Source organism: Athene cunicularia (genome assembly GCF_003259725.1).
Source record: "Athene cunicularia isolate RWA chromosome 15 unlocalized genomic scaffold, athCun1 chr15_part1, whole genome shotgun sequence".
NCBI classification, from domain to species: Eukaryota; Metazoa; Chordata; class Aves; order Strigiformes; family Strigidae; genus Athene; species Athene cunicularia.
In genome coordinates, this window is record NW_020799121.1 from 4,479,461 (window position 1) to 4,504,074 (window position 24,614).

Below are 24,614 nucleotides of genomic sequence, written 5' to 3' on the forward strand. Positions count from 1 at the left end.
TTTGCTTCTCAGCCTACACATATTCAGGAGGTCTGCAGCCATTAGTCAGGTATAGTGGAGATAAAAATTCTGTCTCCATCCTAATGTTGTGCTTAGTGATGTTAGGTACTGAGAAGGCATCACTGTGTTGGTCTGAAGTTCTGCTGCTGCTTAGAAGATGCAGTGATGGAGATGAACTTTGCTTCACTGTTTGGTTTAGTTTACTCAAGAGCTGTGTGCAAGAGCTTTCACTCAGAGGTACGTGCATATTAAGACAGTATTAGTTTCAGGAGCTGATGTCAGAAGCTGACTCTGTCTTTCAACAGCAGCAAAGCACGTGTTACATTTAAGTGCCTTAGAAATACGATGAGGTGTTGGGATTGTACTGAAGTATTTGGAATGCCTCCAAGCTGCACCCATGCTGAAACAAAGACTTGCTGCAGACTCTTCAGGCATCAAACAGATGCCTCTGCCCCAGCTTATACCAGTCCCACACATATCAAAGTGCCTGTCTGTACCAGGATAAATTTGTGTATCTTGGGGCTGGTAGATATGCTGAGCAACACATCTGTCTGTAGGCATGCTACTGGACAGCATGAACTCTGTGGTAAAGAGAGTGTCTAGATGTGCAGCCTAACCCCAGCAGGTTTGAAATATTACTTAATCATTACATTAATCACTTGCATATCACAATAGCTATGTGATGCATTTCTGTGGGGATAAAACTGTAATGGCTGCAACTCAATTTGCAATAAATTTAATGTTAAGTCATTGTTGAGGTTTTTAATTTGTTCCTTTTTACTTGCTAGTTATATTTTTCAGGCTTCTTTCTGGCAAACGTTACTGTACAATTCTAAACCGTAGTAAGGAAAGCAACACCCTGTGATAGCTATGTGTTTGTGGTGGAAATGCTGTCAGCATTTGCGAGAGGGTAGATGCTGATATCTGACTTCAGTTCGTGAAAAAGAAATTTGCTTCATGCATTTTGGCCCTCAGAGATGGTATCAGTAAAATTACATAGAAAAGGTTCCCCCTCACACACCTGTTTATCAGCATTTTTGAAGTACAGTCATTCTGGCAGGAATTCAGATCTAGAATGTATGAACACATTAACACCTTTTCCAGAGCCTTTTTATCAGAGCTATTGTGTTCTCAAATAGGTCATAGAGACAATAAACAAGGCAAGAAGTAACAAGAGAATTCTGTGTAGGAAAAAGTAACTTACTGGCTGCTGCTGGGGCTTGCTGCAGAAGTAAAATCATTTTGATAAGATGTTTCCTGTTTAAATAGACGTTTGACTATGTGTCCTTTGGCTTTAAGGAAGTCTCAAACAAAATCCCTTCCCAGTTGCTTAGCTGTCTGGGTGGTTTTTATTACTTTGAAGTTAGGCTTTATCTGCTGGCTTCATTCAGAGACTAGCTGGCTGCTTATCACATCTGTGGATCAAATCTTCAAAGGTTTTGTCTGAGGAGTTGGGATTTATGAGGTCACGTGGAATCCCCCTTGGAGGGAGCTCAGCCCATGGCAGCAGAATTGTGGGGAAAAGCTTTTGTCTGTAGGTGTTACTGGGCAGGGGAGGGGCTCTGGGATGCACGGGAGGTATGTCTGCATTGTGGGGTGGTGCTGATAGCCAGGGAAGCCTTGGATTGTGAGCGCTGGCCCGTTTTCAGCACGCAACATATAGAGAATGTGGGAGACCAGAGCGCATTCCTAGACACAGACTCACCGTGTTGCTGCTTCCAGTAGAGCTGTGTGAAATGTCAGAAGGAATTAGACCCGTGCTGGAGTTGACAACCACATCGGGCTCTGCAGCACTAGGCTTCACTGCACTTCTACAGTCAGGCTTAGCAACTGCACTGAATGGGTTAAAATGATGAATTTTATTTTTTTTTTCCCCAGAAAGATGACTGCGTATTAAAAGTAAAAAAAATTAAAAACAAGAAAAAAAATCCCAACCTAAAAGGCTGCCTGGCTTTCTGCTTGCTTCAACAGCAAGCAGCAGCTGTCAAATCTGCAGCCAACACTGCCTCGTCCCAGCCCTAGGCGTCCCTTGAACAATATGCCAGCAGAGACGAGCATCTCCAGTAAAAGCACATTTGAGCGCTCTTGCCTCTGGAACATAGCATGATTTTCAGGCTGTGTTCAGGCATGCCAGGCTTTGCTGACTGTACAGAAATGAGAGGGCTTAGTGCAGCAGCGTATGTTTGTTGCATTTCTGAGTGTCTTGCAAACAGCTTTAGCTGATTAGGTCACTAGAGATCATGGTTGGCTTCAGAGCAAGCAAAATGTTATGACTACATGTGCTGCAAGCCGGAGAGAGTGCTGATTTATACCTCTCAGCTTCCATTCAGATGAAGATTAGGTTAAAGGATTGAAAGGACCTCTGTTAAAACAGTGTTGGAAAGAAAGTTATTTTTCCTTGGATGAAGCACACCGTGAGTTACCTCCTGCAAGAGGATGAACAGGTTGTAGGTACTGTGAAGGTAGTACAGCCCCACTCACTGGGAGGGACTTAGGCCAGTATGCAGTAAATGTTAACTGGATGTGTTTGGAGATGTGGCTAGTTGTACTCGTCGGACTCTGCGTTCTTTGACTTCTCTGTCAGAATGTGCCACTGCTGCAAAGAGCAGTTTCGCGTTTATGCACTTGGTCTCTTACTTTGGCAAAAGCTGCTATCTTTCAGCACTTACTAAGGCAGCCCCTCTGTGGATCAAAGCCCCACCCCTTGTGAAGAAGTAGAGCTTATTCAGGCTCTGTAGCCACACGCTGTCCTCCTGCAATGGCTCCTCCTCCCCTCCCACCCTTGGGTGGAACCAGAGAAGGGAAAACTTGACAATAGTTAGCAGGCGGCAGAGCTCGCAAGAACTATTGCAGAAGCATGTCCAACTAGCCGGGCCAGCAGTTATTCTGCCCTTCCCAAGGGAGCCGCTGCTGCTGGGTGCAGGACAAGATGGTTTTAGCCATGGGAGCCAGGAAAAATCTGAAAAGGAATGAGCAGCCGAGAGACCTGGCATTCCTTGGGCAGCTTCAAAGAGAGGTGAAGTATCTGAATCAGCGCAAGATTGAATGAGCACTGGCTGCTGCCATGTTGGCAGAACAGAGCTGTTCAGAGGCCGTTGGACAAGTTTGTGGCTGAGCCGGTTTATCCAGTGTTGAAGATGGGAAGTTACTTGTCTGCCCCAGCTTACTTCGCTCCCAAGGATCCCTTTCGGTAAGTCTTGAGCAGGATCAGCAGTGGACCTCCAAAGTGGCCTTTTCCCCCCCGCAATGCTGTCCTAAGCAGTTAGTGTGTGAGGCGTGAAGAATAAAGTCCAGCGCTTGTGTACAGGGAACAGCTGGCCTGAAGCTGGGATCCTGTCTTGCTTTGAGGAGTCGACAGGGAAGATTGTTACTGCCAGTCTCTTTGCAGCTCTCTGGTACGAGGGGATGGCACCTGTGTGGTGAGGCAGTGCTGGTGTAGCCCAGGCAAGCAGCTGTCTTCCAGAGCCACACTGCACAGGCCACTTTGCCCCATCCCTGGGCTTTGTTCCCCTGCCAGAGGAATGAGATTTCTGTGGCTGCTGCTGCTTATGGCTCCTCCAGAGCTACTTGTGCTTGGGTGAGGTGAGGTGCTGCTCTTGGGAGTTCAAGAAGGTGATTTAATCTGCAGCGAGGCAGTGTATAATCTTGTTTGAGAAAAGAAATCAAGTACTTTGCAGGTAACTAGGGACAAGCAGCATACTCCCCTTATGTGGAAAGGATTCTTTTCCTGTGATACTTTGGATTATATTAACAACTGTTCTTGGTCCAGTTGAACAAATGAGGCTTGAGAAAGGCGATAGCTACTGAATAAGGCTTTGATTGCATTACATCTCCATAGTGAAAACTGTTAGTGCGGCTGAACACAGCCACGGTGGTGACTGACGCTGATGTGCTGATAAGGTGAATGCAGGGGGAAAGGCACAGCTTGCAGTTTCATTGTCTCTCTCCTATCCTCTCCACTCGGATTTGCTCATTATTGATCCTGTTCCTGCAAACACTTTTGTACTGGTTTGGGAGTAAGGAGCCTTTTGTTAAAATAGTCTAGGATAGGAGTAAACACTGCTGCATAGTTGCTAAGCTGCTTTAGGCAACTTTCTGAAACAGCATCTGCTTTCAGAAGGAAAGTGAGCAGACATTCATTATTTGTAATATATGTCGTGCATCATGGTGAGCCATGGATACACTTTCTCCTAAGTGTGTACAAACGGGTTTGCATCTTCAGAGCTTAAATATTGTGTCTTCTAATACTTAGTCTGTTTTCTAGCATCTGATCTTCCGTGCCTAGTGTCTCTTATGTAGCCAGTGCACACACTTCTGCTAAATCTGGGTGAGAAGCCTTTGGGTTACCTGGGACTGGAGTTATATTTTATTCTGCAGCTTTCTGTCTGTGTGACTGTCCTCTCCTGCACTCTGCCTGCAGAATTGGAACCACGGCTCTTTCGAGCTTGTCCAGCGTTAACTGATCTAGCCTGACAGTGTGTGTGAGGGGTGCATTTTATTAATGAGCCCTTCTCAAAGGGATCTGTCTCTTTACTGCCAGGGAAGTCTTTGCTTCCATGAAGGTATTGGCTTTCATTTAGATGTAAAAGAGATGCCGCATGAATTGAATCTCCCATCTCGCTGAAAACCAGGCTGGTTACCTGTTGTGACCTGATCCTCCTACCCACCCACCCCCACCACCAAGTAGCCATCAAGCAGCGATTTGTGAACTCTTTCTGCACCTGCTCTGCAACAGGGCAGCTGAAGCTGAACATTGCATCCAGATGCTGCCTGTGGTTCTTGGAGGATGGCTATCAGGCAGATTAATCTTTATAGCTAAGGCTGGGAAGCTGAGAATCATAATGTATGGGACTGTGAACATGGTGTGTGAGCAGCATGAGGAAACGTGTCAAGTATGGCTGTTACCAGTCCTCCAAGAAACTTGATTACCATGCTTTGTTACTCTGTAATAAGAATAGCAAATCATCTAGGAGAAAATTAGCGGTTTCTAATCTATAAAAGACAGAGGAGCACGAAATCTTCCTTTCTTTTGGTTGTGGTAACTGACAAAGATTAGCTTGCTTAATACATGTAGAAGTAATTGTATTCCTGCCTCCGCTGGTGTGAGCCCTGGCAAAGGCAGTGCTGCAGTGCCACGCACTCCAGTGAGGAGTGAAAGGAAGGAGTGGTAACATATCTTCTGTGATAAAATTCTGACATATCTCTTCCATGAGAGTCACGTGGAACAATCATGTGATGCCTTTATCATTTGGGTGAAGGAAAATTGAAACAGGTCTTGAAACTATATCTGTGTGCTGTCAGCCAGTTCTCCACACCTGGCAACTCCAAAGCCTTTTCTATGTTATAAAATGCGTGGTAAATACAGAAGGTGCTGCTTGGCAATAGGGGCCTCTTGCTGGCACTGATTAACGAAGTGGCCAGTTGGAGCCATTACCAGCATCTAGCCTCGCTGGGGCTGGTGGCTTTGTTCCTGTTGCCTCATTGCCCTGGGTGGGGCTCTGAGCCTTAAGCTGCAAACTTGTCCTGCCCAGATTTGTTTAATTGCATAGCAAAGAACTGACTGCTTGCTGGCTCCACCCCCTCACCTTCATTTTGCTATGGGTGTGTTGCAAATTAGATACCAGTGCTTGTTTCCGGGTGGAAGCAAACTGATCAAAGTGCTGTAAGGTTGGAATCAAACCATGAAGAAACAGGGAAAGGTAAAGGGAAGACAAGTGCACATTATCTTTTGGAACCTATCTAATCAGGATTGCAGTTGTGTTGCTTTTACAGAAATTTTATATTTTCTTAGGGAGAAAAAGAAGTGGTAAAAGGTTAAATTGAAGAGGGGTGAGGAAAGGAAAGTGTTGTGCTTAAAAAGAAATAAATAAACCAGCCAACTAACCAATCACCTGCTTGGAGAGAATTTAGATGGAAAGCCATGTCTTGAAGTCCTATTGCTGTCTGCATCCCAAGTGCAGGTCTGGTCACAGCTCCCTGTTTGAAGATGTAATCACTCCTGGAGCATGCACTGGTACAGGCATGCACACAGAAGTCGGCGAAGTCTGAGAGATCCGATTTGCCCATGCTGAGCCAGGTGTTCCTGCCACAAGGTGATAGAAATCTTTGCTGTTAGTTTCCACTTGCTCTTTCTCCCTCCCACTCACCTACTTGATCATTCAGCGTGGGGTATTTAGGGGAAATGAAAGCCAAAGGCTAGTGGTTGAAGGCAAAATGCATTGCAATGCCCTCTAGGTCTCTTGCATACCATGAGCAGGGTGTAACCATGACTGCCCCAAGGCTGAGGCTGTAATGATGCATGTACCATGTAGAGCCCTGTTAAGTTACTGCTCCCCCTGCCTCAGACAAAATTGGCAGGGCCTGTTGCACGTGCTGGAGTTCTTTTCCATCGCTGAGGGAAGGGGAGGAAGGATTTGGAGCTCCTCAGCTGGGAGAACAAACACTGTAAAAGCCAAATACATCAGAAGGAGCAATTTTCCTGAGGGTAGGGTATGGCACTAAATACCTCATGAGGTGTGCTTTCCCCTAAAACCATAGGCTGCTTACAAGCAGCTTCATCTTGTTCCTTTGCAGTCTCTTGAGATGGAGCAAATAACTCTCTCCATGTTGGAGCACGACCAGCTTCACATATCATCACGCTCATTACAAGCTGGTGGAGTTTACAAGGAATGTCTTTGGCACAAATAAGCTTTCAGGAAACTTGTGAAAGGTAAAGTCAACAGTAGCTCTCATCTTAGACCTGGGAGCACATAAAAAGTGTCCCTTCACTGCCACTAGCTGACTTCAGTGCATTGGGTGCCACAGAGAGGCTGTTGTCCAGGAGGGCACGCACCCACCTAAACCCCACCCCAGTGCCATGGGTTCCCTTCCAGCGCAATAACTGGGACAGTTGTTGGGGTAAGGAGCAGAAGATGCTGTTCCTTCCACCTTTGGGAAAGCATTGTACTGACAACACTGGTCCTTGGGGTGTTTCTTTGAACCAGTTATTGGTGACTAACCCACCTTGGATGCTGCACTCAAGAAATGGCCAATATCAGACTAATTTTCCTTTTAAAGTCTGAGAACATGCTGCCCAGGGCTAATGGAACAATCTTTAGTGATGCAACTGCTGTCTGTGCCTTATCTCTCCATTAAGTCACACCTCCACGCTGCAGAAGTTAAACTCCCTTGCCCAGTGCATCCTGCTGAGGCAGGATTATTTAGTGTTCAGGAAGTCTGAAGATTGGTGTTCTGTTTGTGATTTGCTAAAATGGTATCTGCAATAGAACTGCTGCATCTTTTTCCTTAGATTTTTTTGGGGGGGAGGGCAGTTGTTTGTTTGTTTCTTTGGGGGTGTGGATAGAGGATTAATAATGGTTCCTTGTTGAAATCGAAGCTGACGCTGATACTCCATTGATTTTGAGACTCCCTTTATTAAATTAAATAGTTTAATTTGGGGGTTTTTTTGGTTGCTTGCTTGCGGGTTTTTTTTCTCATGCACTGTCATCAGCAGGAGGAAAGGTAGAGCAATTGGTGGGGAGAGATGGAGGGCTTACATCACAGTTAATTGGTGGATGCAGTAAGTATGTGGAGCTCAAAGGATGAGCTGCTTTGAAAGCTCTCCCTCAAATGGACTGCAGTCGACCTTTTGGGAGAGGTCTACTTACAGAAGAATAGAAAGACTTTCCACAAACGTTAGTGCAAAACTGGCTTTGTGTTGCCTAAGGAAGTGGGTCCTGCCCCTCTGTTCCCCTTCCTAAACAGGCTGAGGAGATGGGTGCTGTGAAACAAGATGGTGTGATACTACAGAAACACTAAGTAGAAACATAGCTGAGTGTGCTGGGCAGCTCTGCAGCTGGAGGCTTGCCTCTGGGAAGAGGGAGCAAGCAGAGGAGCAAAATTTCTAAGGCAGAATTTATAAACCTACTGTTGTGTTTTACTAAATAGATGGGATTTGCTTTAACCTTTGGAAGCTTGTCTTTCGCTTTGTATTGGTCGATACCACTTCTGCTTACAAACCTTGGCTTTGGTGCTAATTTTCAGTTGAAACAGCATTGGAAAATAGAGTTGTTTAGTACATCCGTAACTAGAAGAGCTGGTGGTAAACTGCTGCTGAATGTTTTCTCCATGCAGGAGAGGATCTTTTTAATTGATTTGTGACTTGATGCCAACTGGAACTTTGTTCCTTTGCTTCCTTCAAGGTGCTCTGAATGTCAGGATCCCCTCACTAACTGGTACTATGAGAAAGATGGGAAGCTGTACTGTCACAAAGACTACTGGGGGAAGTTTGGGGAATCTTGCCATGGCTGCTCTCTGCTGATGACTGGACCTGTGATGGTAAGGACTCTGAAGGACTCCTGCCTGGAGGCAGGACATGCCCACCTCCAGCTCCTCAAACTTGGTTGGGAGTTGCCCTAGCTCTTCAGATAACCAAATAAACTGAAGGTAGTAAGTCTCCTTACTACTCTAATCTAGAAATGAGGCTTGTGTGTGCATCTTCTAGAACTGGGGTAGCTCTTAAAGGAGGGAGTTGTGAGGATCTGAAGCAAAGAAGGTGCTGAACTGCACAGGCATGAGAAGTAGAAAGGTGATTAAGGGGACATCTGTTCAGTTTCTGTAGCACAGTGCCTCAGTGTCTCCATGGGGTGATTTTCCACTGCACTGCAGAGTCAAACTACTCGGCTCAGGATAAGCAGCAGGTTCTGGCTTTGGGGAAGGTTGCCGTCCAAGTCCCACCTGGACTGTGGCCAGAGTGGTTTTCTGGCTGACAGTGTCTTGAAGTGGTGTTAGCCCCAGTTGCTTTGAAGCATTGAATTCTGCCTGCACAACATGGGGCTCACCTAAATGTTCCCTTCCTTGCCACAACCTTGCAAATATTGAACCTTTAAAACTGTCAAGAATGAAACATAACCATTATTCTTCTAGGGCCTAAATAAAAGCAGCATCATACTCAGTAATATGATTGCTACCTCAAAGGGAAGTACTGAGAAAAGCGCAGACAATTTCTCATTGCCTGCAGAAGTCTTTGCAAAATACTGTCAGTAAGGGAAATTCTCGTAAGGCAAATAGAAAAACAGATTAGTGAATAAAAATATTCTTTAAAGGTATTTTGTTGTTTCAGTCTGAGCTCACTTTTTTTTTTTTTTTTCTGTCAGCTGGCTGGTAAAGTATCTGAATTTGTGCATTGCCTGTCTGCCAAAAAAAAAAGCCCTTTCAGCTTTATTAATTCAGGCGTAACGTTAGTTATCTTGCCAAGAGCAACTGAACAGGAGGGTTTAATATCTTGTTTACAAGTCTGCAGTAGACTATCAACTATTTTTGATAGTTGAGCAGCTGCCAAATATAGCAGAGGTTCCTGGGACATGAGCTTTGCTTTGCATGTTGACATGTTTGTTTCGGAGAAGTTTTGCAAATGATTGGGTTCAGGAAAGGTAGAATGGGCTAGTAGAACTCTCCAGTAAAAAACTGCTACTTGACTTTGCGATCTGAAGGAACACAATAATTAGAGAGGAAAGCTGCATGTGCTGGTGGATTTTGGCCCTACTAAGCTACTCCTTTTTCTGTCTGTAGGTGGCTGGCGAATACAAGTATCACCCTGAGTGCTTTGCTTGTATGAGCTGCAAAGTGATCATTGAAGATGGGGACACTTACGCACTGGTGCAACATTCCACTCTCTACTGGTAAGACTGAGCTGCCCGCCTTGCCAGAGTTGCTCCCTGCTGTAAGTGTAAGCCATGTTTAGCTGGCTCAGCGTGGTTCAGCTGAATGCTAGGAATGCCACGAAGCTGCCTTGGGAGGGAGGGAGGAAGGACTGGTGTAAGCACTAAAAACTATAGCTTATGGTCAATAAGAGAATTTAGAAGTGTGAGTTTGGCAGGGAGGCACAGGACACTGTCATAATGACTTTCTTCACTTCTTTTAGTGGAAAATGCCATAACCAGATTGTGCTGACACCGATGATAGAAAAACACTCCACTGAGTCTCTGCGTGAGCAGCTGCCTTATACGCTGACCCTCATCTCCATGCCAGCAGCTACTGATGGCAAGAGGGGCTTCTCTGTGTCTGTTGAAGGTGGCTGCTCCAGCTATGCCACTGGTGTCCAGGTGAAAGAGTGAGTATGACAAGGTTGTGTGCAAGGTACTTGTCTGTGCAGAGGGAGCTGGTAAAAATTCTGCAGCGCTCCTGTCCTGCCAGTTGCTTTAACTGCTAAGGGGATCTGTCTTGGCACAACAGGGACATGTGTTGGCTAATAGCCATTTGTGTTCAGTCTCCGTTTCGCTCTTGTGACAACCTTAATTGACAGCTTTATTTCTCAGTGCTATGTCCTTCACTGAACACAAAACATTTGGTGAATTGCATGGACTAACAGTTTTTACCATTGGGCAAATGGAAGAGCTCTCCTCAAACCAGCTCAGACCTAAGCGCTTGGTCTAAGGGTCCCTTCCTGTGTTGGTAGATTAGCATTGTTTCATTTCAGGATACCAATATGAGGGAAGGATCAGAGATCAAATATTTTTTATACTTTTGGCTAAACTGACTTCCCCCACACTATAATTCCCATGTTTAGAGTTAACAGGATGCACATCAGCCCAGATGTCCGAAACGCCATCCACCCTGCAGATCGTATCCTGGAGATTAACGGAGCTCCTATTCGTACGTTACAGGTGGAGGAGGTGGGTAGAGTTCTGTTCTGAAGCCTCCTTCTCCTCTGCCTTCCTACAGCTTTTCTGCTTCTCAGCACTGTTCTCCCGCTCTGCCTCCAGTGTGTGTACACCCAGAGTACTCATGCTGACAGCAGGAAAAAAATGAAGTCAAGCTCTGCTACCCCTTCTGGCTGAAGAGGAAAATGTAACAGATGGAAATGCAGTTAGGGTGCAGTTCTGATTTTGTGGCATTCAAACATGAAGGGAGGTAATAACAAAAGTGTAGGGCTGTAGGGCTGTGACATCTCAGAGGACAGAGAGACTGTGAAGACTGTTCATGTGTTGCTAGTGAATTCCACTGTCCTGATCCTTTTAGAGGCAACTGCTAATAGATAAAGGTTCAGCTGATCCTAGGAATGAATTTTCCAGAGCAAAAAAAGTATTTCATGTCCGTATTTACAATTAAATGCTTTATACAGATATCAGGTGATGCTGCAAGAGTATACTGAGACCACCATTACTTTCACTGTGCAAGGGTTTTATTTATGGTTAGTGCTGAAGAGAACAGTAGGAACACAGTAAACATGTCTCAGATAAAGCTGGTTTTTGCAGCACTGTTCAGGATGGAAGCTTGTGTAGTTTTTGAACACTTCTCAGAAATAGAAGAAAAAAAGTGTTTCATAGAATACCAGGTTGGAAGGGACCTCAAGGATCGTCTGGTCCAACCTTTCTTGGCAAAAGCATGATCTAGACAAGATGGCCCAGCCCCTGTCCAGCCAAATCTTAAAAGTGACCAATGTTGGGGAATCCACCACTTCCCTGGGGAGATTATTCCAGTGGCTGCTTGTTCTCATTGTGAAAAATTTTCCTCTTGTGTCTGATTGGAATCTCCTCAGGAGTAACATGTACCCATTACCCCTTGTCTCTTCTATGTGGCTCCTTGTCAGAAGGGAGTCTCCATCTTCTTTGTAGCCATGCTTGAAATACTGGAACAGGGTGATAAGGTGTCCCCTAGGCCTTCTCTTCTCAAGATTGAACAAACCCACTTCTCTCAGCCTTTCCTCACATGCCAGGCTTCCCAGTCCTTTGATGATCTTTGTGGTCCTTCTCTGGGCCCTCTCTGGCCTGTCCACATCTTTTTTGATTAGGTCACTTGTAGCTGACCAGAAAGAAGAGGATTTGGATAGCATAAGGAACTTCTGTGTTGCTGCTTGATTTGTCTGGTAGACAGCTGTGGTGTGCACAGCTAAACCACAACTATGGGGTGATCTCACTGAACTCTCTACTCTGACTCCTAAGGGGCATTCTGCTGTGTCTCCTCTATCTCCTGTCATTTGTGTTCCTCCTTTCTACCATCATCCTGTCCTTTGGTTTGTTTTCAGGTGGAGGAATTGATTCGCAAGACAAGCCAGACACTTCAGCTGCTGATAGAGCACGACCCCGTCTCACAGCGCTTAGACAGGCTCCGTCTGGACTCCCGACTTCCCACCCACATAAAGCCGCCCATTTCCCCACGCTCCCTTTCTCCACTGGACATCAAGGAGAATCTGGAAGGAACGCTCCGACGGCGCTCCCTCAGGTACAGACTTGGAGGTGCTGCCTCTGACCTAGCTTGCCTTGGCCCTGTGCTGCCTGGCCGGGCTGCTCTGTGCCTAGGTCTTGGGACTGCAAAGGACTGCAGAGACGTGACTCATCTCTGAGATGAACCTTGGTATAAAGCACTAGAGAGCTTTAGATTCTCTCCCCATTCCCTGTCAGGATGGCAGACTTTCCTTAATAAAATAAGGAGCTCAACTTTTAACATGAAAAAGCTGCTAAGTTTTACAGTTAGAAAATGTAAAGGTCAGATTTTTACCAGCCTTAAACGGCTGGGGAAGAATGTGTCCTTAAGGGGAATATGGCTGAGATCTGGGACTTGGGGAAAAACCTTGTCTTCCTAGACTGGGGCACTCAGTCACTCATTTAGTCATTTATGAGTGTTTTAACCTTTGTTTAGAGATAGCAAGTGCTGTGTGTCTTCAGAGCTTCCTCCTCCTGTTCACAGACCTCTGACAGTGCAGGAGTAGGAGATGTGTTGTTGTTAGGCAGCTCTGGCTTGGAAGCTGCTCTAGGTTTGTAAACAGCTTCCACCAGTGCTGGGAGAGCATCTGGCTTTTGCGATATGAAGAGCACTAAAGCACGTCCAGAGACGGATCCCTTAGGAGCTAATGATGGCATATGCTGGACCAAAAGTCTCCTACCAGCTTCCCTGATCTTCCCGTCTCCTGTTTTCCAGGCGAAGTAACAGCATTTCTAAGTCTCCTGGCCCCAGTTCTCCAAAGGAACCACTCCTTCTGAGCCGTGACATCAGTCGTTCTGAATCCCTACGTTCCTCTTCTAGCTGCTCCCAGCAAATCTTCCGGCCCTGTGACCTGATCCATGGCGAAGTTCTGGGAAAAGGATTTTTTGGACAAGCAATCAAGGTGAGGGAAGTCCCCAAACATTCATCATTTACGTTGATTACTGCAATGTTTGCTTACCTCAGGATCCTTCACCCTGCTGATAGCGATCAGTCTTGGAACTCACGTGGTTTGCTCAGTGAGATCCATTTCTCTGTTTCATTCCCTGACCGTGAGTGTCTCTGGCTGCAGGTGGATTTGACTTTGTCCCCTCGGAATGTCAACCTTGGCCATACATACTCATCTCCTGAGTTAGGTTTAGAGCTCCAGGGTGCTGGTGTCACGGCAACCACCTGGGTAAGGTGGGGAGAGTGGGGAACAAGTAACACTTTTTCTTATGAGCATCTTCTGAAGAGGTGCAGTGAACTCCCCAGTGCAGCATTTCTCACCCACCCTTAGTGTAGCATGCTTGGGGGTTTGCCAGGCTGATGTGGTGACTGTCTCTGAACCCCCAGCAGAGCCTAAATGGCTTGTCAATGTGGTGGTAGTAGTCAGGTCTTTCATGACTCTCACAATTAAAGTCTCCATTCTCTTGTATTTAAGTTCTCTGGTCTTGACTGGGGGTGCTTCACCAGCTCCTATCCTGGCATCCCCAACAGCATCGGGGAGCAGCTTCCTCTGCCTCACTATGGTGCTGTGAGCTCCTCGGTGCTCAGATTGCTGTTCACCATGTTATGGGACTTCTTTCCTTACACCTATATAAATTTCAGACATCCAGCCACCATACTCATCTCATGCTTCCATGGGAGGTAGTGAGCCAGTACTACAAATCCAATACTTTTGATCCATACTAATGAGCATATTTCTCTTCTCCTCTGCTCATAGAGAAATAACAGGTCCAGGTAAGCAGAACCTTTCCTCTTTCGCATGCTTTTGTCATCTGCGTCCCCACAGTTAATGGCACAAAGGCATTTATTTTCTGCTCAAATTACCTGATAGCCATCCTGTTCTGGTGCATGCTCTGGGAGTTAAAATTGCCCTCTTGGAGTTTCATGATGACACATTTCAGTTTTTCTGGTATGCCAGCTTAAGAATTGCACTTAGCCTTGTCTTGTCTTTGTCTCTTCACGTCCCTTTATCTTTGGGTATTAGATGTCCCTGGCTTTTATGTCCCTGGCTGAAATGTGTAGTGTTCCCTGGCTCGATACTTGTATATGGATGCTTGATTTCAAATGGGAGCAGAAGAATATTGTACTTTTGCTTCTGTTATCCATGTTATCCATGCATTTGTATTCCATTTATATCAGGCTTGCTATGTCCCATGGTTCTAAACAGAACTAGTATGTCACAGTGTTTGCAAGAGCTCATAAGCTTCCTAAATACTATAACTGGGTCTTATCTTCTGGATTGCAGTTCTGGAGGTTTTCTGAAAGGGTTTTTTTTTTTAAAAGGGTATGAGGCAAAAAAGTGACACCTTTCTTGAGCTTCAGATTGACTGGTTTTGATGCAACAAGTACTGTATCTGGTTACAATAGTTCTCTTCCCAGAGGGAAGGTGGTAGTTTAGTTACCTGGAGACTGAACTGTCCAAGTTAAGCAACTGAAAGGGAGAGGATTTCCAGGAAAACACGCTCACCAGAATTTGGACCCTTTCTACTTACTCATGTACTTCATGCAAGCAAGGCAGAGCTGGTTAAAAGAAACCTCTAGAACACAGCAAAATGCCAGGAACTAGTTGGATACAAGCAAATGGCTCTTGAGGAACTGGAAATGTTTTCCATGTTGAGAGCCAGGAAATATACTGCCTGACGTTTATGGTGGATTTCTGTGTATTTGTCACCATTCTGGGACATTCCTTGCAGGTGCAATACACTGCTCCCAAGGAGCATGATGAAATAACTGCTTCCTACCATAACTGAACAGCCTGTGCATCCTGGTTCCGCTTGCACATGAGTAAGTTTGATAAGTTCATCAGAAAGCACCAGGCTTTGGAGTCCCCATAAAACCAAAGCACATAGTAATGTGGTTTTGGATTGTTTGGCTTGGTTTCTGTTGCAAGCAAACGATGATTCCTTCACTGATACAGAGTGTAGTTGTTAGGTGCTGTGTACAAAACGTGAGCATCACGCTGGGCAAGGACTTTCTGTAAGGGAACTTGAGGCATGCACAAGTATGGCACCGAAGCCTTCAGAGGCTTTGACAGCCTGTGTGCATGCTCAGCCCTATGTTACCTAAAGTGGAGACTTCAGCTCTGGTTCTTGGGATGCTGTTGATCTCTTGGTATGATCCTATATCAGCTTTAGGTAGTTTGTTTCACGTACAGAATCTTTTGCTGAATTCTGAAATGAGAAGTTTTATGCAGTTTTCTGCAGATTCCTGGGCTCTGAGTTTTCTCCCATCTATATTCCTGTCTGATTGGAGGGGAATGTTACCCTCTCTTTCAGAAGAGTTCCAAGAGCATTGGAGCTATGTATTCTTGAACCTTGCCTGTAGTTGTGGTTTCTGTTTCCACCAGGTGACCCACAAAGCAACAGGAAAGGTGATGGTGATGAAGGAGCTGATTCGCTGTGATGAGGAAACACAGAAGACTTTCTTGACAGAGGTAGGAGCAAGATTTCAAAAGTTCCTGAGCCAGTAGTGTGGTGGAATTCTCTTCCATCTTCTCCAGAGAGAGAGTGATCATGCCAGCAACCTGGCAGAAATCAAGGCGCTGAGGAGGGAAACATCACAGAGGAAAAAGCTGACATGAGCTGAATGTTTGCTGCAGTGAACTGTGACTGACTCGCTCTGAGCAACAGACATGGATTCAGCTCCCAGTTCATTAATTTTTCAATGATAAAAAGCAGCCTGAGTCTGAGGCAAATTGAGCTGTGCAATACATAAAGGATTTATCCCTTGAGCATTGTGCATAAATACAAATTATGAGGGCCAGTATCTGTGAGATATTTAAGACTCCTGCTGTATTTAAGCTAAACTGTTTTCTTGGTGGCTGCCTACCATGTTTTTCAAAGTCAGATTTAGCATAAAGATATGTCCCTGAACACCTGATGCTGCAATTCCGGCTCTGACACACACAGCACAGACCATATAGCTGCCCTGGACAGCTCCTGTCTCTTAAAAATAAGCCAGACTCAAGGGTGCTCTCCTTAAAGACTAAGATCAGGTTAATTGCACAGCATGAAAATGAAGAGGTAACAGTTAAATTGACTGCCTTAAGGTTGGGTTTTGAGTGTACTCTGTGATCCCTGGAGGGGACCTCCATCATTGGAGCGCTTGTCACACCAAGCGGATCTGTCCGGACCTGTTCCATTCTCTCCTTTGGGGTGGGATGTCTCTGCTTCCCAGGTGAAAGTGATGCGCAGCCTGGATCACCCCAATGTCCTGAAGTTCATCGGTGTACTGTACAAGGACAAGAAGCTGAATCTCCTCACTGAGTACATTGAGGGGGGCACCCTGAAGGACTTCCTCCGCAATGCGGTGAGTGTGGAAGCCTGGTAGGCCTCTACTCAGCAAGGCTGACAGTGTGTTGTTGGTTGTACCAGCCTTATGGTGCTTGTTGTTAGTCTTCTCCTTTGGAGCTGTGTGAGAAGCTGCTTCTTAGCTGTGGGTGGCCTGAGGCAGGAAGCATTTTTTTCTGGGGGCTGTATCGTCTTTCACTGACTGCTGTAAGAGCCCCTGTTGCAGAGGAATTGCTGTCACCAGCTGGCTGGTAAGACATTCCCTGACCTTTGAGGACTTGTCTTTCAGGACCCGTTTCCCTGGCAGCAGAAGGTCAGCTTTGCCAAAGGAATTGCCTCTGGAATGGTGAGTCGGGCTGTGTCTGTCCCAGAGCAGACCCCCAGGGTCAGGGTTAGCGGCTTCAGCAGGGGGGTCTAGGAGGGGTGGTAGATGCTGCCTGATACCAGCATCTGGTTGTCAAGGTCTGTAAATGTGAAGGGACATACTCACCTGGGAACCCCTAACACCAAGTTTTTTCCCTCTGTTCCAGGCTTACTTGCACTCCATGTGCATCATTCACAGAGACCTGAACTCACACAATTGCCTAATCAAGTTGGTGAGCAACACCCCTGTTCCCCACAGCATGCTGCTGCTCCTTGTCATTTTCCTCCCTTGGTTTTCTCCACGTGATGTTCCCTCTTTTGTCAGAGTGGAACTGATTTCAGAGAGGCTTTTAGTGCCCTAAACAAGGGTGCTTCATCTTCAGTAGGAATTTTCCAGACTGATCTGGCTTTCACTGCTTCTTCATTCTGTTCTTTTACCCCCTTTCCTGTGGTAGCATCTCCTGTTATTAACAGTCACATTATGAGAATTAGTACAGCTCTGTTCCTTATCTCAACTATGAAATATTCTCTACCGCTGCTTCTGTTCTTTAAACCACTTGATGACTTTTTTTTATTGGCACTCAGGATTCAGACAAGTGTGCAGAGGCATGCATGTGTGCGCTCTCTCTTTTTGAAATGCTAGGTCACAAGATTTTTGTGTAGCTTCGTTGCCCTTGTTCACTTGGCTGGAATATGAGATAAGCATGTGGGCTTCAAACGACCCAGGATGAATGTCTGAGTTAATTCTTGGCCAAGTAGAATAGGAGGGTCTGAAAGGGAAGGTCCAGGTTTGCCCTGACACGTGTAGCCAAATTGATGGTATTCGTGTGAGTGACCCCACAGAAAATAAGATGAGGAAATGATGAGTTGGGATCGTGAATTGGGTGTCTTACACCCGTCTAGACAGCTTGCTACAGTCATCTGGCTGCAGGAAACCTTGATAGTTGCCCTTACAGTGCATAGCCAACAGGAATTGCAGCCTCTTTGCTCCTGAAAGGAGCTGAGAGGAATCAGTGGCTTGTACTAAATCCCTTGTGTAGGATAAGACGGTGGTGGTGGCTGACTTCGGGCTGTCTCGGCTGATTGTGGAGGAAAGAAAAAAGCCCACTTTGGAGAAGCCATCTGCTAAGAAACGAACCCTACGCAAGAGTGACAGGAAGAAGCGCTACACGGTGGTTGGCAACCCGTACTGGATGGCCCCAGAGATGCTGAATGGTAAGATACTGATAGCAGGGCGCAGGTGAGGAGACAGCCTGTGTCAGGGTGTAGGGATGATAGGATTACTGAAAGCTTCTGGGCCCTAATAACAACCAAACCTATTAGAGCCTGTGGTTTTAGCCCTGCTAATACGCAAGCTTATTTATACACACAGGTACCGTAGCTGCACTTCTCTTGCAGTACCTGACCTGATAAGCCTTTGTACCAGCCAACGTAATGTCTCTGGCTTGACAGCAGGATTCTTCAGGAGGGCAGCTGACCTAAACTTATCATCCAGATAACAGGGAAGACAAAAGAAGCCTGAAATAAGACTGAACCTGCGATCAATTTCTGTTATAGCCTCGTGCTTTGAAACTGCCCCTTGAGACAGGGAATCGTTAAACTCCAGGATGAGGCTTATGTGTGCTGTTGTGTAGATCCAAGAAGCCATGTGCTGCCAGGTTTGCTGAAGCCTCAGGATTGGGGTGGGAGTTGTCCAAGTGCGGGGAAATCTGGGTTTTGGCAGCAGCCCTCAGTTGCATTAAGGATGAACTATGTCCCTTAGGGGAAAAACTGGTAATGGTGAAAATACAATGGGTACAATTTTCTCGTAATAAGCAGGTTTGTCTGACCAGGTTGGGCAGTTTGGCCAGCTGTGATATCAGTATTGTCCAACACAGTCCACCAGGGAAGGGAGGACTGGGCTTCTCTCTCCCAGCTCAAGTCTTCTCCATGTTGCTTTCTTGTGTGCTGCTCTGTTTTCCTTCTCTCAAGGCCTGCAGGCCATACTGGAGTCAGGCTGCTTCTCAGAGCCTCGCTCAGACCTGGCATTTGTCAGAGAACAGCAAGAGCGTAGTCTGACATCACCTCTGAAAGCAAGGCTGTTTACCAGATACTGGCTTGGGAGGGGCGTGTCTGTAAGCAGAGAATGGCGTGCTGGAGCCAGTCTGCTTTCCCAGATTCAAAGTGCTGCCAGTGTGTAATTTATTATCTCTGCAGTCACTGCAGCAGGGACTGGGCACTCGCTGGCTGCTGGGGAGGCTGAACACTGACTCGGTGCACTGTAGAGGTGCACTAGAACAGCAGTCGATGGGAATGGGCAGAACTTTTCCATAGTTATCCTTTGCATTTGCTCAGATCTCTGATATACAAGGCTTCCCTCTCTTGTCCTGTAATTTCCTCATAGAAGAAAGAAGCAGTGTTAAAGTATGTGATGGCAATGTATAGGAAGATTGCATTTGGTTTCCATATCTTGGGGCAGCTGACCCTGCTCAGATTTAAGCCTTGCTTTGTCTCCTGTTTTGGGGCCTTCCAGGAAATAGGCTTAGTTAAGCTTTGGACTGGCAGCTCCTGGAATAACTGGATAAGGAACTGCTTCTCACAGAGCTGAGCATGTCTTGTGTTTCCTGCAGGACAGAGCTACGATGAGACAGTGGACATCTTTTCATTTGGGATTGTTCTCTGTGAGGTAAGACCAGGACATTATATGGCATCTTTAATGGACTTCTTCCCCACTGCCATCTCCTTGCACACACTGTATCAGCCAGTTCTCCGTGTGTGAGTGTGCAGTCTGTGACCTGACCACACAGTGAATTAGGCTGGGAGTAACAACCTTACCCAGGCTTTGTTCCCTCAAGGAAGGTAACTGTCTTGTAACTTCTTGGTCTCAGAGAGTTCATTCCTGGACTGAAAGAAATACAGAGGTTCCTCCTGGACTGAGAGAAACTGTAAAAAAAAAAATCTATCAAATTCTGACTGAGCCCTGGGATCCTTTCGAAAGTAGGCATATTCCCTAAAACTGTGATACTTTTTTCTACTGCCTCATTAAAAGAACAGTCAGCTGTATAATCTCAGCAAATTCAGGGCCCCTGCTGGAGATGGCACTTTACTTCAAAGAAGGGGAAGCTGCAACCTCTTTGCAGGTCGATTAATGAAGCTCGCACCCTGAAGTCTGTTGGCTTAGATTCTTTGAGCCAATGCAGAGTCTCACTGTTGTATCAGGCTTTTCTGTCTGCAGAACAAAGAGGACCACTGAAAAGCTGCAAGGTATTTTCAGTTTAAAAGGTGTGTAAGAGTGGAAAAACAGATAAAAGGGGGGGTGTTATGTATATGGATAACACAGCAGTTATAGGAATACCAGGGGAGACCAGCATAGTTTCATCTTCAGTGTTTGGATGAAGGGGACAAAGAAAGTATCTGTGCATAAATCTTTGTGGTCTCATCTGGAGCTCTGTTTACACTGGGCCCTCCTCTCAGAGAATGTTGTGGTTGTGAGTGATAGATTTAGGAACTTGAAAAATCTGTATGTGGGATTAAAACAATTGTTTCATCTAGAAAAAAATAAAGGGGTAGTAGCTTATGAACATTTTCCTTGTCACCAAAATAAAGATGCTAAAAAAAGGAAGTTACACACTCAAACAGATAAGGAAATAACCCTGCCAAAATACATAATGGGTGTTCCACTGTCTACTTACAGGATGTGGTTGTCCTGCTGAGTTATTGGCATAGAAAAGCCTGGGTGGTTATAAATAACACCCTTTTTGTGATACCCGATGAGGCTTTAAACCTAATACTCTTCCCCATGTGAGAGTTTGTATTAACATTGACCTTGTCTGAGTCCAGATCACCCCACAGCTCTCTGCTGTGGGTTCCTTTCCTCCCACAACACTTGGAGTGCCCTCGTGGTGGTGAGTGCTGGGACTGCCAAGTGCTGGGGCAGAGTTTCTCTCTGTTCACCCAGCCCCTTCCTCTCCCTGCAACCTCCTGGGCATGGGCGATGGCTTTTCTGCTCTCCACCCTGACCCTCCTGCTGTGGGTGGGGTTGAATCTGCCAGGAACAGAGCAACTCAGAATTTGTGGTGCTGTTGACTTCATAGCATCATTCAGGACAGGCTCTATAGACAGGGGAGCTCTGCTGATGGTGTGGCAAGATTGTGTGAGAGGGGAGAGATGGGATGGCGACGCAGGGTGTGTCGATTCCCTGCGCTCAGGAGGGCCTGCATCATCCCCAGCAGCATACACACGGTAGCTGCCCCAGCAGACAGACGCTGTTGAGCTCTCTGGGAAATGCACATCGTCCTGTATCTTCTAACAGAGAGACCCTGGGGAGAAAGAGAAGGCATCTGGGCCTTCCCTCACAACAGTGCACACGTTGCCAGGTCCTGAAAAAGCTTCATGTGAAGTTTGTCTGTGTGCTGTGCCTTGCCTCACTCTTTTGCACAATTAGCCCCAGTGGAAAGGAGGAACAGTTTCTGCTCTTTCCCTTTCACCCTGTTACTTGGAAGGAGCCTCTGCCTGATGCTGAAGTTCGCTATTTGTTAAAACTGTGGAACTGTTGCTGTACTTAAGTGCTCCTCCCATTATTCCCTAGATCATAGGCCAGGTTTATGCTGACCCAGACTGTCTCCCACGCACACTGGATTTTGGCCTTAATGTCAAGCTGTTCTGGGAGAAGTTTGTTCCTGCTGACTGTCCTCCAGCCTTTTTCCCTCTGGCTGCTATTTGCTGCAGACTGGAACCAGAGAGCAGGTAAGTTTGGGGTCTGCAGGACTCCTCTTTGTAAGCCTGGAGGATGTGTCTGTGTCCCCTTGGTGGAAGGATCGCTCTGCACAGAGGGTAGAACAGGGCTGTATTCCAACCTTCTGTGGGAATGCTCAAAGGCTTCCACGTGAGGAGAGGCTAAAGACTCATCAGCTTGTGAGTCAGACTGATGTATATAGTGGTGGTCTCTGAAACAATTTCTGAGACACAGGGTAAAGGAGAAGTGATTGTTCAGGGTTTCTCATGTACAAAAAGTAGGGGCAGACCTTGGCAGCAGCTCTGGAAGGCGAATAATTTGTTTGATTTCACTGGTGAAACTTGTAGCTTCAAACCAGTGTTGATGCCAGGTGGGCTCCAGGAGAGCCAGACCTCCCTGGCTATCAGCTGTAAAAACAGGTAGCCTGGACAGATGGGATCTTTGCTGTTGCAGAAGCTGAATGGGGAGGGATCGTGTCCCTGCTCACACCTCTGTGCATGAGATGGGGGCACGGATGGACAGCTGGTTCAGCCTTGCCAGATGCTGTTCTGCTTCCTCTTACCCACTCACATTTCCTCACTGCTGCTTCTAGGCCCCCTTTTTCCAAGCTGGAAGACTCCTTTGAAGCTCTCTCTCTCTACCTGGGAGAACTTGCCATCCCCCTTCCATCTGAGCTGGAGGAGCTGGACCACAACGTGAGTGTGCAGTATGGACTGAACCGTGACAAGCTACCTGAAAACACAACCTAGTCAGCTCATCCTGCTGCCTGCACCACTTCTGTTGGAGCTGAGATGCGGGACAGGGAGGGAGATGCACTTCAGCCACTTCCAGGGCATTAATGGGGCACCACGCTGTGCGTTTGCTGCATTGCCTCTCTCTCCCCACCCAACACCCCTCCTCTTGGACAACCTGATTCACTGTGGATTTCTGGCGTGTTTCAGAAGCAAAAAGGGCCGTTTCCTGCCAACTGCACCTAGGAAAGCTGCTCAACACTATTTTTCTGGCTTGAGAAATGTTTCTCTGGCCTTTTCAGGCTTCTTTACTGTGGTGCCTTAGAACTTGGCTGCAAGCTGTGAAGCCACCCTGGCCTGACTGCCAGGGAGGGAATTGCTGTAGGAAACTTCTGAGCAAGGACCAGCAGCACTTCTGGACATGCTTCTCCCACCAGATGCCCTGCTCAGAAAGCCAGGGAAATTGAACATCCAGCAAAAGGCCCCACCAGGACAGCGTGTTTGTGTGTATGTTTGTGCATGTGTTTTCCAGATCAACCCACTGAGATTTTGGCCTCCAGTGTGCATCGGGGAAGGGAGTGAAAAGCCCCAAGAACTGGGCAGATCTCCTGAAATACCTTGTCTGTGGGGAAGTGTGTATGAAGTTTTGTTTTGGTTTGGTTTTGTGGGTTTTCTCCTCCTCTGTCTCTGAATACCTCCAAAAGCCTGCCTAGAAACACTAAGACTGAGCTCTGCTTGCCCCTCCTGATGGTGAACAAGGCAGGCAGCAGATGAGCCACTTGAGCATCTTCAGACCCTGAGCCAGCACAGTGAGTTTGCCTGCCCGAGAACCTTAACCTAGGTGAGAGTATTTGAACTTGAATGTGTAGAACTGCACTAGGCACTGGCTGTGGACATCCCTGGAGTGCTGAAGCTGCTTGAGCTCTCAGCATGAGGTGACAGAAGGTGCTCTTCAGAAAGCCAAAGGTCTGAAGTGGCTCAGACTTTGTACGTGGACAGTGATGAAGGGGCATGTGCCCAAGGTTACTTAAAGGATGGACTTGTCATGAACAAAAACGTGTTGGAGAAGGTCCCATCCTCCCAGGAATGACAGCTGGAGAACTAGTAATTCAGTTGCCATTACCTCATCCTTTCCTGCAGGCTGTGCTCCCTTTGAAGGTCCTTCTTGCAGCTGCTGCTGCAGCAGCACCTGAGCTGATTCTCTGAGCAGAAACTTTCCTCAGGGTCATTCCCTGCTTTTGGGGAGAAAAAAAGGGCTTGGAGTCACTGGGAGGTGGGCAGGGGTGTATTTTCTTCCAGCACTTCTCTTCTTCCTCCCTTGGTGGGAGAGGGAAGAAAGCTACTGCTGTAGTAGCTCACATGGTTGGCAGAACTGAACAAAAAGCTGGCTCAAGTCCTGCTCTTAAGTTTCACAAACATATTGGTTTAACTGGATTTTTAGTGTGCTTTCTCCCTCCCTCCCTTCGGTATTGAACAGTGGGGAATGGGTGTTAGTCTTTGCTGTTACTTTGATTCTCTCCCCCTACCCATGAGTTTGAAGTATTATGTAAAGTAACATGGGACCAGCTGCCACCACCTGACAAAAGGTGTGTGTGGAGGGGGCTGGTTTTAGTCTGTGTAGTGGTGTGTTAGAAACACTGGGGACTCCCTTTGCTGTGAGTCAGTGGAGGAGCCTCTATAAACTGGGTCCAGTGGATTCAGGATTGTTAATAGGATTTGCCCTTTCTTTCCCCCTCCCAGGCTGGTTTGTGAGGGGACACCTGAAGGGGAGAGTCCTGGGTGATGTGTGGGTGGGGTTTATGAACTGTGATTTGCACAGCTCCATGTTCTAACTAAATTAAAAAGCAGTAAATGTATGCTATGAAAACCAAGATTCTGTCGTCTCTGTTACATAAAGCAGGAAGCTGTAACTTTCCAAGGTTTCTATTGTTGTCACAGAATGGCAACATCAAAATGGCACCTGCGCTATCATCTGGAACTCCCTTTCTTGAGCCAAAGAGCTCTGCCACATCTGCAGAACTACAGCAAGGCTGTGCAAGTGCTCCATCGTACTATTTACCTGGAAAATGTGATGGAAATGGAAGTAGTTGTCAAGTTTTGGTGGGGTTTTTCTAAAGGTGAACAGGCACCAGCAGAACATGGAACCTCTCTCCATTTTCCTTTTCTGATCCAGGGATAAAAATACAGCTTGTGCTTGGAAACCTCTTTCTGAAATATGTAGTTCAAGGGGGATTTGTCAAGGCAACAACTTAATGAAAACAGGAGCTTTGTCAGTGCCTCCTGTAACCTGCTGTGCTCTGTCTCCATCATGCTCTCCAGGGCAGGGCCCCGAGGGACGGAGCCGCTGCT

At 46.6% G+C, this 24,614-nt stretch overlaps 1 protein-coding gene across 1 annotated transcript; it reads left to right on the plus strand.

The window, feature by feature from the left end:
- Positions 1-2,819: 2,819 nt before the first annotated feature.
- LIMK2 (LIM domain kinase 2) lies at positions 2,820-24,175 on the plus strand. Its single transcript, XM_026859710.1, has 15 exons — positions 2,820-3,190; positions 8,181-8,316; positions 9,550-9,659; positions 9,902-10,090; positions 10,547-10,652; positions 12,005-12,201; positions 12,898-13,084; positions 15,515-15,601; positions 16,345-16,476; positions 16,747-16,803; positions 16,988-17,053; positions 17,861-18,035; positions 19,430-19,485; positions 21,388-21,545; positions 22,127-24,175. The coding sequence occupies exons 1-15, from the start codon at positions 3,138-3,140 to the stop codon at positions 22,281-22,283; spliced, it is 1,866 nt and encodes a 621-aa protein (XP_026715511.1). The 5' UTR covers positions 2,820-3,137; the 3' UTR covers positions 22,284-24,175.
- The last annotated feature ends 439 nt before the right edge of the window (positions 24,176-24,614 follow it).

Bases quoted from the DNA above. Each gene is read 5' to 3' on its own strand.
- LIMK2 (XM_026859710.1), top strand. From the start codon at position 3,138: ATGGGAAGTTACTTGTCTGCCCCAGCTTACTTCGCTCCCAAGGATCCC. The intron at 16,477-16,746 runs GTGAGTGTGGAA...CTTGTCTTTCAG, and splicing joins AGGACTTCCTCCGCAATGCG to GACCCGTTTCCCTGGCAGCA. The intron at 19,486-21,387 runs GTAAGACCAGGA...ATTATTCCCTAG, and splicing joins TTGGGATTGTTCTCTGTGAG to ATCATAGGCCAGGTTTATGC.